The 17,189-nt window shown below is 40.8% G+C and overlaps 1 protein-coding gene across 2 annotated transcripts; it reads right to left on the bottom strand.

Annotated features, from left to right (window-relative positions):
• Positions 1-3,335: 3,335 nt before the first annotated feature.
• LOC148366124 (flavin reductase (NADPH)-like) lies at positions 3,336-14,551 on the bottom strand. Of its 2 annotated transcripts, none has more exons than XM_088335163.1 (5): positions 14,332-14,551; positions 10,515-10,708; positions 9,129-9,330; positions 6,913-7,077; positions 3,336-3,701 (listed from the first exon to the last, which is right to left on the bottom strand). In XM_088335163.1, the coding sequence occupies exons 2-5, from the start codon at positions 10,647-10,649 to the stop codon at positions 3,544-3,546; spliced, it is 660 nt and encodes a 219-aa protein (XP_088191289.1). In that variant the 5' UTR covers positions 10,650-10,708; positions 14,332-14,551; the 3' UTR covers positions 3,336-3,543. The 2 variants fall into 2 exon arrangements, with proteins under 2 accessions (XP_088191289.1, XP_088191290.1); XM_088335164.1 differs by having other exon boundaries at positions 10,515-10,656.
• Between the last annotated feature and the right edge of the window lie 2,638 nt (positions 14,552-17,189).

The raw sequence follows: 17,189 nt of genomic DNA, 5'->3' as shown, positions 1-17,189 counted from the left end.
TGTATAACAAATAAATATGTACTTAGACTCAAGTCATTAACGTGGTTTGGCTAATGTAATGAAATGTATTGTAATTATGCTGTTTAAAATGAAAAAATATATATATTTTAACCTACAATGGGGTATCGAGTCATTTTTCTGTTTTTTTCAGTTCTCTCGCTGTATTGTGGACTTTTTTCATTCCATCCTGCAGATTTTGCCAAATGTCAGCGTCATTTTCAGAGCACCGGTACACTTAAACCAATCAGAAGACTGACTTTTGTCTCTTGGACGCTGATTGGAGCAATACGAATAAATTGTTTACGTGATCAGTGAAAGACAAAACGGGAGGTGTGCTGTATCAAGCTTAGTCTTACACTACATGCGGATGGATACAACTGTTGTATCCACGATAAATAAACAAGCATTATTGTCATTGGGGCAGAACATATTACGTAAATGTCCAAGCGCTATTTTAGCGAGTAACGCAGCGTTTACCCAAAAAGAAATCTAAAGAATCTCTAGGGTTTTTAGGTAAGGCTTTGAATAGGATTTGGGCTCGATATTAGAGTTTTATACCCTTTCTAGAGATATCAACTAGGGTTTCGAACTACAGTTTTTGCTTGATATTAGGGTTTCTAGGTAGGGATCTGTACTCAAGGTTTTTCCTCAATATTAGGATTATGAAGTATTTCTAGGGTTTCTAACTAGGGTTTGAAACTAGGGTTTGGGCTCAATGTTAGGAAGTGAAAGCATTCTAGGATTTTAAGCTAAGGTTTCTTACTAGGGGTTGGGGTTGTAAAGCCTTTCTAGCGTGTTTCATCTCGAGTTTGGCTTATTATTAGTGTTTTAAACCATTCCTAGGGTTTTCAGCTAAGTTATGGAACTGGGCTTGATATTAGGGTTTTAAACCCTTTCTAGTGTTTTCAACAAGAGTTTTCCAACTAGGGTTTGGACTTGATACCGGGGTTTCAAACCCTTTCTTGTGTTTTCAGCGAGAGCTTTCCTGCTAGGGTTTAGGCTTGATACTGGGGTTTTAAACACTTTCTAGGGTTTCCCTGTAGGATTCCGAACTAGGGTATGAGCTTGATAATAGGGTTTTAAACCCTTTCTACTTTTTCTAGGCTTTTATGTCTCTTTTAGTGAGTAAGCCAGTGTTTACATTTACCCTAGAAATAGTTTTAAAGACTTTCTAGAGGTTTCAGCTATGGGTTTGAACCAGGGGTTGGGATCAATACTAGGGCTTTTAAACCCTTAATCAGGTTTTGACCTAGGGCTTGATCTTAGGGTTTTAAACCATTTCTGGGGTTTCTAGGTAGGGTTTTGAATTAGGGTTTTGGACTCGATATTAGGGTTGCAAGGTCTTTCTAGGGTTTTCAGCTAGGGGTTGGGACGAGAGTGGAACTTGATATTAGGATTTTTAAAACCTCCCTAGGTGTTTCATCTGGGGTTTTTAACGAGGGTTGGGCCTTATATTAGAGTTGGAAGGGTTTTAGATAGGGTTTTATACTAAGATTTGATATCAGAGGTTTAAAGCCTTTCTAGCATGTTTGCCATTGGGGGCGGAAAATAAAAGGGATATTTCCCATTGGAATCAAACAATACACATGAGGCTTTTTTTAGCGAGTAAGCCAGAGTCTCTGGACTACAAGTCTCACAGTGCTTTGCAGCATAAAAGGGAAAGTAATGAATTAGGGTAGTAATGCATTAAAATAAGATTTCTTGGCATTTATGGTTCCTACTTCACCAAAATCTACCCAATACAAGTGTTTATAAACCGTTAAATTCGATGGAACACTGTAATCAAACATTTACAGAAATATTCCTGGTTTAGTACTGCAAAAGTCAGTGATGGGCCAGTTTGGAAACCGGAACGCCGATCTACGTGTGTAATTACACAGAAATGAGTGAGGCGTAGCGCACAGGTATACACTTACAGAATTCTTCTCTGTGACGTGCGTTTAACGTATCGGATGTCAATCCTCGCCCGTTGTCGTCTTTCGGGTTTTCTTCGGGTCACAGACGCACGCTATCGTCATCGTCAAGCGTTTTGACAATGTGGACCATCGGTGAACTTGCGGGCTGTCAAAGCTTCACAGATACAAAGATATGCATACTTGGGTTTTTACCTCGTCAGACCGCTGAACTGTGAAGCTGAAACGTAAAAATGTGGGCAGAATGTTGTCATCAGATCGCCGTTATGTAACTCTTCCTGGCCATTCTTTTTTTTTGGGGTAGATATTTAACGGTAATCTATCCGGTTTGGCGAAGGAAACGGGACCTGTTGCTGGAGCAAGTATGCTAGTTTTATGCCGACTCGTTGCCCTAAAATTGTATCTCAAGCTTTTTGAAGCTGAGAGCTACTTTTTTATAATGATTAGCTCAGGCGTGTCCAAACTATGGCCCCCAAGGACACATACGGCCCATCAGGCTTTCTGATCCTCCCAAATGTTAAAAACGTAAATGTGTTGATTGGGTGCCGCTCTTGTTCAATGTCTCTCCAACATTCAAATAGCTAGCTACATTTTTTTCCATACTTGCAATTTATTTTTTTATCATGCATTTATTTTATTAAGATATTGGATGCAAAAAGCACTTCTATTTTTTACTAAATATTTGGTGTAGCTGCATGAGCAGAAAAAAGAAACCAGAAGTTTTGGTCAATATTTCATTCAACTGAGAGCCCCAATTCATCCAGGTTGGCCAATACGCCTGATTTGTAAGTGTCAGTGTATGTAAAAGGAAATGTTAGTGCATATATGGTGACCCCCTCACTACGTTGTGCTTCGGTTTTCACTGATTCACTGCTTTGAGGATATTGAATTGAATTGTCTTTATTGTCATTGATATCAACAATAATGCATTGTGTTCTGAGACAACCGACAGCTAATGCTATCACAGGGGCAGGTTAGGGAGGGCTTTTAGTGTTGGGTGGATGTGACTATGTGCGCGACTGTGATAGGCTGGTGTATGCTGTCAGTCAAAGAGGAGTGCAGGCACACGAGTCAAAAGGTCCATCCCAAAAAAAAAACACAGACAGAAAGCTTTTAGCAGCTCGTTACATTGGAAAGAAATTAATTATTTAGTTTGGACTCTTAGGAAAGTCAGAAGAGAGCAAAGAAATGGGGATCATGCGCGGGTGCTCCGAGGATTGTTATTGGGTTTGGGAAGCGACTGAGGCGGCTTCGGGAGAGAAGGCAATAGCGGGGCTCCAGGTTCAGCCTAGTGCTATGGCTAGTCAAAAAACTCTCTTAAGCCATCCCTGCCGCTCTCTAAATCGCTTTCTTGCACTGAAAGGAGAAGCTCTCCAGGTTTAATGTACTTTTGTATAATAACAATGAATACCATTCATTCAACTGTGTGTTCTGTGTTTTTATTTGTAGATCTATTGTTATTATGTTACAGTTGTAGACTTTCAGTCTGTGAGGGCATCATCTCGAGATAAGTTTGCCCCTTGGGGACTTTTATGAAGGGGTGTCTCGAATTTTCACTTTTACGGGGCGCACATTTTAACAGCGATAACCGAGAGATCACTGTGATATATATGTTCATGGGTTAGGGGTGTTATTTGGTAATGATGGCCACTCCCTTCTTGACCCAAGCGTTGCTGTTGAGGAGGGAGAGCATGAACCGAGCCACGTCACCCCGTCCCATAGCGCTCCCTGCTGGGCGTCCACTCTCATCGGGCACGAAGAAGCCGTCGTGTGTCAGGAACTCCAAAGCTGAAATCCAGACAGCAAATAAACATTGATATTCGCTCTCTCTTCTTTCAAATGAGTTGGAAAAAAATTCCTGTAAACCATTTTGTCTAAAGCTGTCAAGTATCTGGTTCTTATGTTTAGCTTGTAGCCAGTTGTTAAACCAATCAAAATTCTTCAAACAAGGTTTTGGGCTTAATGTTAGGGTTTGAAAACCTTTCTATGGTTTCTTGCTAGTGTTTCAAACAAAGGTTTCAAAGGCTTTATAGGGTTTCCAGCTAGAGTTTCCAACTAAGGTTTGAAATTTAAAGCCTTTTTAGGGTTTCCAGCGAGAGTTTTCTTGTGGGGTTTAAAATGAAAGTTACGCATTTTTCTTCGGTTCTATCAGTCCCGTACGACCGTCAGAGGCGGTGTTTCAAGCACAGAATTTCACCTTTGAGCAAGCGGATCAAGAAAGACTAAATTTCAGTCTCATCATATGTGCACCACCTTTAGAATCTTGCATAAACACTAAGATTTCAAGAGACAAGATGTTTTGGAAGTCCTACAGGACTCATAGAACCGTGGTTACATTCGTAACTTTCATTCAATTTTGTCCCTGCCGACAGCCAGAGGCGGTACTTTGAGCGCGGAATGACTAATAGCAGCTTAGTTATGAGGAACCTCAGAAAAATATCTCACTGCGAAGCCTCAGCTGGACCAAAGACCACGCCAAGCGGTGTGGGAGAGGCCACAAAAAGTGCTAGGTGATGCCAAAGAGGCCGCAGCACAGCGGACCACCCATCAACAGGTGGCACAAAGGGAGGCCGACAGGCCATCCTGGACTAGCTGGAGACCCAAAGATGAGACAGAGGCACAGCGCGGGGACAAAGTCACTGGGTGCCCCAGACTGGCATGCCTGAGCTGGTTGGGACAACCACCCAGCGCAGAACCATGCCCCTTAGAGGCCAAACACACCAGTGGAGGCGGCGTGGGTTAAGATGCCAAACCTGCCCCCGCAGAGGCAAGAAAGGTCATATACGCCACATCCGGATGAAGGCGCCACCGCTCGGGGAGACTCTGGCGGAAAAAGGCAACCAACCAGAACAAAATGAACAAAAGACAGCCAAGACTTCAAATGATGCTGGGGGTCAAGGGCAGCCCCCACAAAGCGTGTCACAACCCTTCAGGTGAGGCAGAGCCCAAAAGGGAGAAGCTGAAACAGGTAGTGGCAGCCATCCTAAGCAACCCGGAAAAAACACTGGGGCCAAGAGGCAGACCAGACACGAAAACCAGCAACCTGGGTGCCCCTGGAGGCGAACCACACCCCAGGACGACTGCAAGTAAAAGCCCGGATGCCGTCAACACACAGACATGGGCAGCCACCCCTCTCGGGCACAAAGAAGCAGGCGGAGTAAACAGATCCACCAGCCAGGTTGGCCAAAGAAACCTACTGCAACCGACCGAAGAGGAGAGGGGGCGTAGGGGGCGTCGGCAAAGCAAAATGTACTCGTGGGCAATGTTCCCTCTAATTTTCCACGGGTCTGAGCGTTCACACAAAGTCGGTGAGCAACGCTTGAAACAACAGTGAGCCACCATAATCCCAAGTGTGGCAAATAATTAATTATCAAACATGTCCAAAACGTGACATCAAGTTACATTTTGCTGAGTTTCCGGCAATGCAAATGATTTTTCTCTTTTGAATGAATTGATTCATGTACTATTGCAAAGGTTGTACGGCCTACAAACCTCGTTCGTTCTTACAATTCTTTCACAAGATATCCATTTCTTTTTATTTCAGGACATATTTTGTCGCATAATATTAACATTTTTGGGGGCTTATTTAGTCTCTTAAGATACAGAACTGTACTTAATCACATTTTTTAGTGGAAGTACAATATTGGCAACAAGATTCACTTGATATAATTGGAAATTATTTGAATGCAACACAAACTTTTTCTTCTTTTTTCCGGGTTTTTTTCTACCTTTTTTAAATTCTTTTAAAAAAAAATCTCATTGTGTTTATTTTTTCCGAGCTTTTACTTTTTTCTTTTTGTTCTCTATTTACCTTTTTCCTACATTTCTTTCTTTTCTTTTTTTCAGGCTTTTTTTTTTAATGTTTCCTTCTTTTTTTCTCTTCCTTTTGTCTTTTTTTTCTCAGCTTTTCATTACTTTTTCATTTTGGTATTTATTTTTTGTTCTAATTCCCCCTTCCTTTAAGTCATTTTGTGCACAATTTTACATACTATTTGGTCATGTTGGGATTAAAGAAGCAAAAACTACCTGAAGAGCCGTTTAGGACCCTTTTAGTGAGCCGAGCCGAAGAAGCCGGTTCTCGACAAACTCTACTAATTTTACTCAACTTCGTTCTACTTTGACTCGACTTCAAAATACCGCATTTAGGACACAGCGTCAGGGGAACCCGTGTATATTTACCTTCATGCACTGTAACTTTGACTTAATTCGCTTCTTAATTAGTAATTTTGAGCCCTCATTTCTGTGCGCTGGCTCGATTTTCCTGTGCGCTGAGAATGTGCGAGCAGTGCGCAATTGCGCACGCGCGCAGCCTAGAGGGAACACTGCTCGTGGGCCAAGGCGGCCATCCAGGGACCGAGCCGCCATCGGCAAAACATCTGAAGTTTAGCCCAAAAACACCAGACCCACGTCCCCGGGACACAGGACTCATACAAGAGGCCGGCAGATGTCCAGAAAAGGGCGTGGGCCGCACCCGCCGCGGGCGCCTGACACAGCCCTGGACAGAAAGTTAGCAGGGAAAGGGCAGGACAATGGATTCGAAGTGCCGCCTCTGGTGGTCAGTAGGCACAAAATAGAACTCCTGTTTGGGGTTGATATGAGGGTTTCTGGCTACAGCATCCAACAAGAGTGTTTGCGCAATATAAGCGTTTCAAAACCTTCCTAGGGTTTCTGCTTGATATTAGGGTTTTAACTCCTTTCTAGGGTTTCGGCTTCATATAATGGGTTTAAAGCCAAACTAGCGTTTCCATGGTAGAGTTTTAATCCGGGTATTAAGGCCTTTTCATGGTTTTCAGCTTGGAGTTCAAACTAGATTTTCAACATGATACTAGGGTTTTAAAGCAATTTTTTGGTCACCAGCTAAGGATTAGACAAGGTATTCATGCAAACAAGCGCCGCTTTATTTAGAAAAGTCAATGCTGTTAAGATTGTGCCCTGACCAATCATATCCACATGCCTCTTTACATAACGCCACTCTCGCTGTGTGTCCGTCTGAGTTTACCTGAAGAAGGCAGGTTTTTGAGACCGGGTGGGCGCACCACGGTCCAGTTGATATCATCCACCTGGTGTAGGTACTGCTCCATCTCCCACATATTGCTGAGCACACTGCGAATCAGTGGCAGCAAAAGGAAGCGGATCAAGTATGGTGAATTAGCACCGGAGTAAGCTGGAAGAAAAAAAGATCACAAGACTGTTAAGGATGTTGGAGGAATTGCTTTAAATTGTACCGATTTGTGTTTAGTATCTAATTTGTTGATTACCAAGTTGACCAGCGGGTAGTGCTCAAGATTCGCCAGAATAAGTTGAAAATACAATCTCTTCAGTCTAAAGGTGGAATTACTCAAAACATTATGTATTTTAACTTTTTAAATGACGTATTTTTCAGTTCATTGATGACAACAAAATACAAGATAGTTTGACTCAAACAAACTAAGATTTATTTACATTAAGGGTGGCACGAAATCCTTGTCACAATTCAATTGTATCAGGATACTCAGGAGCGGTTTTGATTTATATCACGATTCGATATAATTGATGATTGTGATTGAATTTTTTTTCTAATAAACAAGCAACCTAAATCATTTACTTCTGGAACAATACATCATGAATGGGGTTCAAACAATGCACATCAGTCTGTGTTAGTTAGTCTGGAAGCTGACATTTATTTCAACTGAGACAATGAGAACATAACATGTACACTGTGCAACAGGTTTACAGCCAAAAAATGTCATGAACTGAAATGTCAACGTAACTCAAATCTGGTCCTTTAATGATCCTTTTTACAGGTAACACTGTAAGAACATAAAATAAAAGATTTTCATGTACCGGATATTACGTCACAACAATTTATTCCGAGGAGAAAGGTTGATTTTAAAATCACCCCAAAAATGTTTTGGGTCCCACTCCTAATTTACATTGAAAGAAAATCAACAAAACAAAGTAAAACATTGTCTCAACACAAAGTCGTGTGCTTGTATTTAACAAGACACCGTGTGGAGAGGGAGAAAGAAAGGGGGAGCAAGAAATTATGTAGCGAATGAAAATACTGATCAATAAACTGGATTTAAAGGCAATCCACTCATTTAAATGAGCAGGAATTATTTCATAGCGTGTCAGAATGAAATTTCTTATGCCCAGCACCAAAACGGTTTGTTGCGAAATCTTTCTGCACATGGACCTTGGAAAACCTTCTTTCCCTTTAGTAGAATTTAAGAGAAAGGAAAAAGGAGGTTGCCACTGGCTAATTTCATTCTGTGGCAACCCTGGCTCCGGCTTTCTTTGTCCCCATTGTCCAGGGGGTAAAGGCCCGCCAGGGCCCCCTTTGGGCCTGCTGTCACAGAAAGAGCAGACAGACGCTTCGCGCCTGCTTTGAAATGCAGGTGATGTCATCGGTCACTGGAGGTGTGTTTTTTGACCTGTTGGAGTTCTCCAATTGACTTGGGCACGAAACTAAATAAATCTCTAGGATACGATATGGCGACACTGATATGCATATCAAAAATCTTTGGATTACAAATGAACACTTTGGGGTTCAAATCTTTATTATACAGCCGAAGAGTCTGGTCGCTTCCCGTAGTTGAAGAAAATGTTTTTATCCGCGAGCGCTAGTGTGCCCTTGTATGCAGTTCAGGGTAGCAAAAGGAAAAGTCATGTAAAACAACGTGCGAGTCTTTCAATTATTCTTTGTTTGTGGCCGGAAAAGGTTAGGGGACATATATTTGTAGCGGGATATTCTCTACAATTTTTTTGTACTAAAGTCAGAATTAACTTTAAGATCCATGATCTTAAGCCCAGGTCCGAGCCCAACGTGTATTTCAGGAAGAGCCGAGTCTTAAATAACAATCATTACATTCGGGTCGGGTTGGGCATTTCTCTAGCTGCTTGTTCTTTTTTCTTAAATCCACTTGTCAATGTCCTTCTTTGTTTCTCTGCCCCCGTTTCTTTTAAAGTGATTCTTATGGACGCATTGCTGCTGTGGTTTATGGTCCAATTTTTAACTCGTCTAAATGTCAGACAATTTTAAAACCTTCAGGTCAACTCTTCAACAAAATCAGTCAAAATTGTTTATTAATGTAACATCTGCAAAAAAACATATGTATAAAAGATGTTTATACAGAGTTGTTTAACTTTTGTTGCAAAAGACAGGCTTTAATTTGTTATCATAAATCACCTCTCCTCCTCCCGAGTCCTCAAAATGTTATCAAGTGGTTAACTCACGGTCCGTGTACCAGGATGTCATGGTGATGATCCTGTTGACGCGGGCCTCCCGCATGGCTGAGATCACGGCTCTCATGGAGCGGGTGTAGCCCACCACGCCAGAGAAGAAAGAGGTCGGAAAACCAAGGCAGGAGACCACCACGTCTGTCCCCTTAAAATGAGACCTCAGGCTGTCCTCCGAGAAGACATCTCCCTCCACTACCTGCGGGGGGAGACAAAGACAACCAAAGTGGTCGCTTTACATACGAACTTAATTCTTTCCAGGATTGTTGTCGTAGCTTGAAATTCTAATGCAACAAGCACATTTTCCCAATATGAAATAATTAAAAATTAATTGGCTGTCAGACGACCAGTTTCCTCTTTTTCTGGATTTTTTTCTTCTTCAAAAGATGCGCTACTTTTTCCCATTTAGCAAGGACCTCCCTAATCTCCTTTGTAGGCGCCAGCTTCTCTGGTTTGTCTTCCTCTTCTGTGTTTTTAAAAAAAATGGAATATAACCTCCCTCTAACAATATTGCAATATTACAATATTGTGATCGGTGGCCGGTCGCTGCTTCCTGATTGTATATTTTGGCTTGGTCACTCATAAACATTTCAAAAGTCACATAAAGGAAATGCTGTAAACAGGGTTCGTACACCTTCTTCGTGGCAATATACAAGCACTTTTTAAGGACTTTCAAAGCCAATTTTCTAAGCCATAAATATATCTGCAATTTACATATGCGATTTTTAATCTTGCGTGTGCATTTATCAAAATATAGGATTTTAAGATCTCGAGTAAATAACATATTTATTTGTTTATGAAACAAATCTCTCCCCAAATAAGTCTTGGGTAAAAAATAATCTTACATTTTCAGTTGCAGGAATTTCTTCTCATTACAATTTACCACTGGGAAATGCTACCTACATTTTTGCATGGCCCATAATAAATACTCATATATAAGAGGTAATTCTTGCACCAATACACATTTCATAGTGCCCCGTTCAGGTGTAGCATGCATTTGTCCTTTAGGGTACAACCCATGGGGGCGATGATGCTTCATAAAACAATGCCATACAAACCAATGCCAACTGCTGTTAATCACGAAGGAAGAGAAAATGAAATGGCAAAATAAAGCCACCGAGGACTAGTGTTGGCGCCATTTTTAGGCAAACTTGTTGAGAAACATGGCAACAATTTAAAGCATTTATGAAAATTTCACACACAATTTAGACCCTTTTGAGGCCTTGAAAACACATTAAAATTTAAGTATTTTTATGGATTTCAAGCACTCGTGCAAACTTTGTTTAATGCTGCCTTTGGACTGGGCCGTGGACATATTGTAAGGCATTAAACCAGTCCGTGGTACAGAAAAGTTAAGAATCCAAAAATCTTTCTACTCATCACCTTGAGGTTGTCGTGCCGCACGGTGAGTTTGTCCGGATTTCGCACCACGGCGGTGACAGCATGGCCCTGCTGGAGCGCCTGGCTTACCACAAGCTGGCCCGTCTGCCCGGTAGCTCCAAGCACAGCGATCCTCATGCCGACACTGCAGAAGCACAGCAGAGCACGAACTGAAAGAGATCACGTCGTGCCTGTCCCTGTTTCACAAAGGCACGTTGTTACCAAATGATCCGAAAAAAACCCAAGGGTAAAGCATGTGAATTTGGTGACCTAAGCGCTCATTATGCGTTAACAAGATAGTAAAGGATGTTCTTCCTAGCCGACAGAGGGCGACACCAATTGAGTGCAAGGGAGTAGAAAAGCTCAATTGTTTGGAGTTAGCTAAAGGCGCTGAATGCTACGCTTCTTCTCTAATTGATTACTTCTACTTTTTTCTTTTTAAATGATGACTTACCTACAATGAATATAAAATGCCTTCTCATCCTTCAAGGTTTTGAAAGAGCACAACTTAATTAAGTCAGTAAATTCAACCTAATATCTTTTTGGAAAACATTTTTGAGTTTTTATGGTGGTAAATGCTTCAACACAATTTATAAGGTTGGTGTGGTTCAAACCTTTTTCAATTCATAAGCTACTTTTTTGTTACAGATTTGCACACAGTAGCTACTATTTAAATGCATTTCCAATATCACAACTTAATGTTTTTACTTAATGTCATTACTAGATTGCTATTATGTATCCTGACCAGCTGTATCTCTGTGTGGTGTGGAGGCTGCAGCGCTACCGACTGGGGTAGTGTGAGGAGGGTAACGAGGACAGCGGAGAAAATAATCGGGACTACACTTCCCTCCATTCAGGACATTGGCCAGAAGCGCTGCTTATCCCATGCTAAGAACATTACCGGGGACCCCTCTCACCCCCATCATGGACTATTCACTCTGCTAGCCTCTGGGAAGAGGTACTGCAGTGTGCGGTGCAGGACCACCAGGCTCCGCAATAGTCTAGTCCCCCTGGCCATTAGACTGTTAAATGGTCAATCTAACATATAGTTAACTTAAATCTAAACGGCTGCTAATTTGACTTTTGCACTAGTGGCAGTTTTTTTATAGCTTGCCACTCCTTGCACATTTGATCTCTGCACTATTGTTACTTACAGTGTTATTACTTACAGTGTTATTGTTTACAATATAATGGTACTGTGTACCTGACTTGTTAACCTGACTGCCCATCTTGCACATCTGGTTAGCGTCTCTTCTTGCACTATCGGCACTATGGTAAATAACACAATACAGCTTTATTTATATCTGTACACTGAAGGACACTGAGGGAAACTGTGGGAGTCAGATCCATCGACATTTCGTTCTGTATACACGTGTACTAGAATGACAATAAAGTAGATCTGAATCTGAATCTGAATCTGAATCTGAATCTGATGTTATTACCTCGTACATTTTAGAAGTAGGGTGGAAATGAGCTTCAAGGAGTGAGAAATCCAATTTCCTCAAAAATAGCTATTTTCAGAACTGGTCCAAAGGGTAAACGGGTTCTTGTAGGGTTTTCGAGACCCCTGTTGTAGACAACACACACACTAAAAGATCAATATCTATGATTGAACTTGTAGCATACACACTAATAATTCATTTTCAACACATTATACATTACAAAGCATTTCGCAGGTATGCTGTTTCTTTAAAATGCCATTAGAAAGATCAACTATGTGCCCATGGGAACCAGGTATCCCCTTAAAAACAGCCAATGAGCATGTGGACTGTTTCTAAAATAGCTCACCCGTCATTGTGATTTTCTTGAATATTAAAACTGTAACTGGCATTAGAAATCCTTGACATAATCAGTGTCTTTAAATACACGGCCAATTCTTCCAAAATTCTTTAGAAATTTTGTTTCTAATTGATATATGTCAATCGTTGTACTGAAGGAGCTGAGTCGAAAGGCAAAGCTCTGAATTTACCAGTCGATCTACGTTCCTACCCCCACCTATGGCCGTGAATTGTAGTTTCATGCCGCTCCTCTTGCACTCTTTGCACTACTGTAAAATACTATACATAGCCATAATTATTTAGTATATTATTAGTACTCAATACTCCAACTCAATACAACATTTTATTTATATCTGTACATTCAAGGAAACTGTGCGGGTCAGATGTATCGACATTTCGTTCTGTATACACGTGTACTAGAATGACAATAAAGTAGATCTGAATCTGAATCTGAAAAGAACGAGATCCCGAATACATGTGGCTGAAATTTTCCTCCCCATGGTGGGATCTTCCTTAGAAATAAGGTGAGAAGCTCAGTCATCCAGGAGGGACTCGGTGTAGAGCTGTTGCTCTTCCACATTGAGAGGGGCCAATTGAGGTGAGTCGTGCATCGTTATCAGATGCACGACTATCTCCTGGACGCCTCCCTCAGGAGGTGTTCCGGGCATGTTCCACCGGCAGGAGACCCCGGGGACGACATGCTGGAGAGACTATGTCTCTAGCCTGGCCTGGGAACGCTTTGGAATCCCCTCAGATGAGATGGATGAAGTGGCAGGGGATAGGGAGGTCTGGGCTTCCCTGCTGAGGCTGCTGCCGCTGCAACCCGACCTTTTATAAGCGGAAGAGGATGGATGGATATGTCAATTATACGGCGCACTTATAAAACAAAGGTGTTCTAGTCGTGGAATCAGCCTCTTCTAACCCGTCCATCCAACCGTTATCCGCACCCCTTATCCTCAGTAGGATCGTGGGGGTGCTGGAGCCCATCCCAGCTATCTTCGGGCAGTGGGCAAGGGACACCCTAAACTGGTCGCCAGCCAGTCACAGGGCACAGACAACTCACTCGCATAATTCACACCTAGGGACAATTTGGACCGGCCAATTAACCTGACATGCATGTTTTTGGAATGTGGGGAAAAAAACGAAGTGTTCGGAGGAAACCCACGCACGCACGGGGAGAACATGCAAACTCCACACAGGAGGTTCCATCTCATGACCTCAGAACTGTGCCGCGGACGCGCTAACCACTGCCCCGCCGTGCTGCCCCTCTCTTCTAACCCTTCTTCTAATAATTACAATCTGGTAACAGAATAACAACATCATAAACTGTTATTTTAGAAACGCAAATCAAACTGGTAGCCGTTGAAGTCAATCAGTAAGGAAAAGTAGCTTTCAGTGTCTAAAAGCTTGTTGACTCCTCTAATATTTTGTTGACGTTTATATGAGCAGGGTTGGGTAGGGTTACTTTAACTTGATTACTTTCAATTATTTTTGGATTACTCCAATACCAAATATGCTAATAAAAGACAAAAGAAACTAAATATGAATAAAAATACTAAATTTTGTGCAGGCTTGGGGAGTAACGGAATACATGGAATGGCAAAAATGATGTTGGCAAGCTGTTTGGATTTATTTTCATTTTGTTTCTGTCACATTTTATGTTCGTTTTGCCGGAGATCAAAGCCAGGAGAGAAAGCTTACCACGTGTTGTGAGTCATCATTTTATTCATATTTACTTTCTTTTGTCTTTTATTAGGATATTTGGTATTGGAGTAATCCAAAAGTAATTGAAAGTAATCCAGTTGAAGTAACCGTACCAGACCCTGTATATGAGTTAATTCCATTCCCAAATATTTTACTCTACTTCTGACACTTAAATGAACTACAAAATTGAGCTCATGATATTCAAAATGTTTTTGTCTCAAGGTCATTTACAATTTATAGATTTTAAGGATATATGTTGTAGTATTACTTGTTAAATAAACCCCAAAATATATGAAATGTGAAAGATGTATGGTCTAATGAAAGTTAATGGTCCTTACCCATGGGATTCCAATGGTTTAACTTAAAGGTCTTCGGTATATTATTATTATTTAGGAAAGAGATGTAACATAACGTGGCTTAAGGGGCCTAAACCAAAGCCACAAAATGGGTATTTTTTTCTGTTTCTGTGTTTACAAAATGACAGAAAACGAAAACAAATAGTCGCGTTTTTACCCAAGGTTAGTTACAAAACACTTCCGCATTCGCTCGCGCGGTTGAAAATATATCAGGTGGCGTTCACGACCAGCGGACTTTCTAAATTTACTTAAAAAAAACACTTACGCTTTTGTAGCACGTCATCTGATGTTTTTATATCAGAAATGTAAAAATTAAAAAAATACATTTTTGGTATATGTGTAATATTAAAGTATTTTTAAGTATTTAGGAATCTCACAGTGCTAAATACTGATATCTGAATGTTGTCATTTCATAATTTACTCCAGAAAATGTCCATCCATCTATCCATTATCTGCACCGATTATCCTCAGTAGGGTCGTGGGGGGTGCTGGAGCCCATCCCAGCTATCTTTGGGCAGTGGGCAGGGGGACACCCTGAACTGGTTGCCAGCCAGTCGCAGGCCACACAGGGACAGATAATTCGCTCGCTCATTCACACCTAGGGACAATTTGGACCGGGCCAATTAACCCGACATGCATGTTTTTAGAATGTGGGAGGAAACCGGAGTGCCCGGAGGAAACCCACACAAGCACGGGGAGAACATGCAAACTCCACAAAGGTGGTTCAATCTCATGACCTCAGAACTGTGCTGCACACGCACTAACCACTGTGCCACTCTGCTGCTCTACAGAAAATGTTTTGCATGTAAAGAGAAAAATGTTTTTTATGCACTTTATTTTAGTAGTTTTTTTGGAAGGCGGATTATTTTAATTTAGGATACAGACTTTGTTTTGTTTTTGTTGTCATTCTCACCTTGGTGTTCCTAATTTTGTTTTATTTGTCAATTGAATAAAAAAAAAAGCAATGATTTATTTTTTATTATTTTTTTTGAGAAATAAATTCAGGTAATTATTGAAATTCTCGTAATGTCCTGGTTATTAGTTGCACTGAATTATAAGGGGCATCATAAGAAATATGCAGTTTATGGTTTCCCCTGCCCACTCCTCAAATACGGTTTGGATTGGCTCCAGCTCGCCCACGGCCCTGCAGAGGATAAGTTGCACGGAAAATGGAGGGATGTCTGAAAACAGTATTTTACACTTTTATTCACTGCATGATCTTCTCACACGTAAACACCTGCATCTGCTCCTGGTCACAGGCCACGGTTACTACAGTAAAGCCACTACGAATGATTTAAAATAGATAAGAAGTCCATTAGATTACATCATTGTGTTAGTTTGAAGAACTTAAAAATGTTATCTTTTGAGAACTTCATTAAATGTGCACAGTTGAAGCTTTTTAATCAGAGGTGAGATATGTGACCGCCCTGTAGCCTTTGCAATTGTGCTGTTTTATAATACATTTTATGTTTTTTTTTCTGTAAAAGCTCTTCTGGGGACGACATTGAGAATTAGGCTTGGCTAAAATTGTATATATAGTATGTGACATGAGTTTATGGTGCATATGATATATTATTAAAACATCCATTGCAGCCTGGTCATCCAGGAAGGGGGATTACCTCTTCTCAAGGTTTCTTCATTTTCTTCATGTTGAGGTTTTTGAGTTTTTCTTTGCACTCATGTAGGTTTTAGATCAGGGGATGGTGTCATAATATTTTGTAGTCTGTGCAGCCCTTTGAGACTCTTTGTGATTAAGGGCTATACAAATAAACATGACTTGACTTTTTCAATAAACGAAACTTGAAACTTAAAACTTGTGAAATTACTTCATAAAAAACAAAATGTCATCAAATTTTAATTTCATAGATCATAGGTAGGATAAGCTCTGGCTATTCCCCTTCATTCCTTTTTTTACATGTTTTCTCAATTGTTTATCAAAGTTGGTGATTTGGAATTTATTGTGACCTTGTATTTGTTCAACAGTGGGGGTCAAAAGGAAATCAATTAAACATAGCTGCTTTTACGGAATGTGGTTTCACCACCAGAAAGAATTGATAAATTGGGTTACCAAATTTTAATTTAATATTTCCAATTTCATTTGAAGGACTTGATGGTCTATAGCACAGGTGTTGAACAGGAGGCCCGCGGGCCAGATCAGGCCCACCGATGGTTTAAATCTGGCCCGCAAGACAACAGTGAGAGAAGCGCAAGAGGAAAATGAGCTGTAGTTTTGAATATTTCCACCGGATGTCACCAAAACCAGTTAACACTTACAAAAAAATTGTGGTAGTATTTCTCCATTTCTCTCTCACTCACCTTGTTTTTATTTATTTCTCCCTCTTTTTCTTTCTCCTGTTCTCTCTCTCTTTCTCTCTCTTTTTCTCTCTCACTCTCTAACTCTTTATTTTTCTCTGTCTTGCTCTCTTTCTATTTTCTTTCTAATTTACACTTTAATTCTCTTTCTTTCTATTTTTCTCTTTCTTTCTCACCCTCTTTCTTTCCCTTTTTCGACCTCTCTCTCTCACCTCACTTTGTCTGTTTTTCTCCTGCTGACTCCTTTTCTTTCTGTCGTTTCACTTTTCTTATTCTTTTATATTTCTCTTTTTTCACTTTCTTTTTCTCTATATATTCATTTTCCCCTTCTTCTCCATTCATATCTCTATTCTGCTCTCTCTTTTTCTATCACTGTTACTCTGTCTCACTTGTTCCCCCTATCTGTTTATCGCTCTCTCTTTCCCTCCCTCTCTCTTTCTCTTAAACTTCCTAGTGCGGCTCCCGTAAGATTTTTTTACAGCATTTGTGGCCCCCAGCTAGAACGACACCCATGGTCTATACTATAG

The sequence above is a fragment of the Urocampus carinirostris genome, chromosome 5 (genome assembly GCF_059441175.1).
Source record: "Urocampus carinirostris isolate Australia breed hairy pipefish chromosome 5, RoL_Ucar_1.0, whole genome shotgun sequence".
NCBI lineage: Eukaryota > Metazoa > Chordata > Actinopteri > Syngnathiformes > Syngnathidae > Urocampus > Urocampus carinirostris.
Note: the sequence above shows the minus strand (reverse complement) of the source record. Positions and strands in the feature narration are given on the sequence as shown.

What these genes read in the sequence shown, in the direction of transcription:
- LOC148366124 (XM_088335163.1), bottom strand. Translation starts at nt 10,649, where the DNA reads ATGAGGATCGCTGTGCTTGGAGCTACCGGGCAGACGGGCCAGCTTGTG. An exon ending in GACATCCTGGTACACGGACC is followed by an intron (nt 7,078 to 9,128) that starts GTGAGTTAACCA and finishes TTTTTCTTCCAG; the next exon opens with CTTACTCCGGTGCTAATTCA. An exon ending in CAAAAACCTGCCTTCTTCAG is followed by an intron (nt 3,702 to 6,912) that starts GTAAACTCAGAC and finishes TCTGGATTTCAG; the next exon opens with CTTTGGAGTTCCTGACACAC.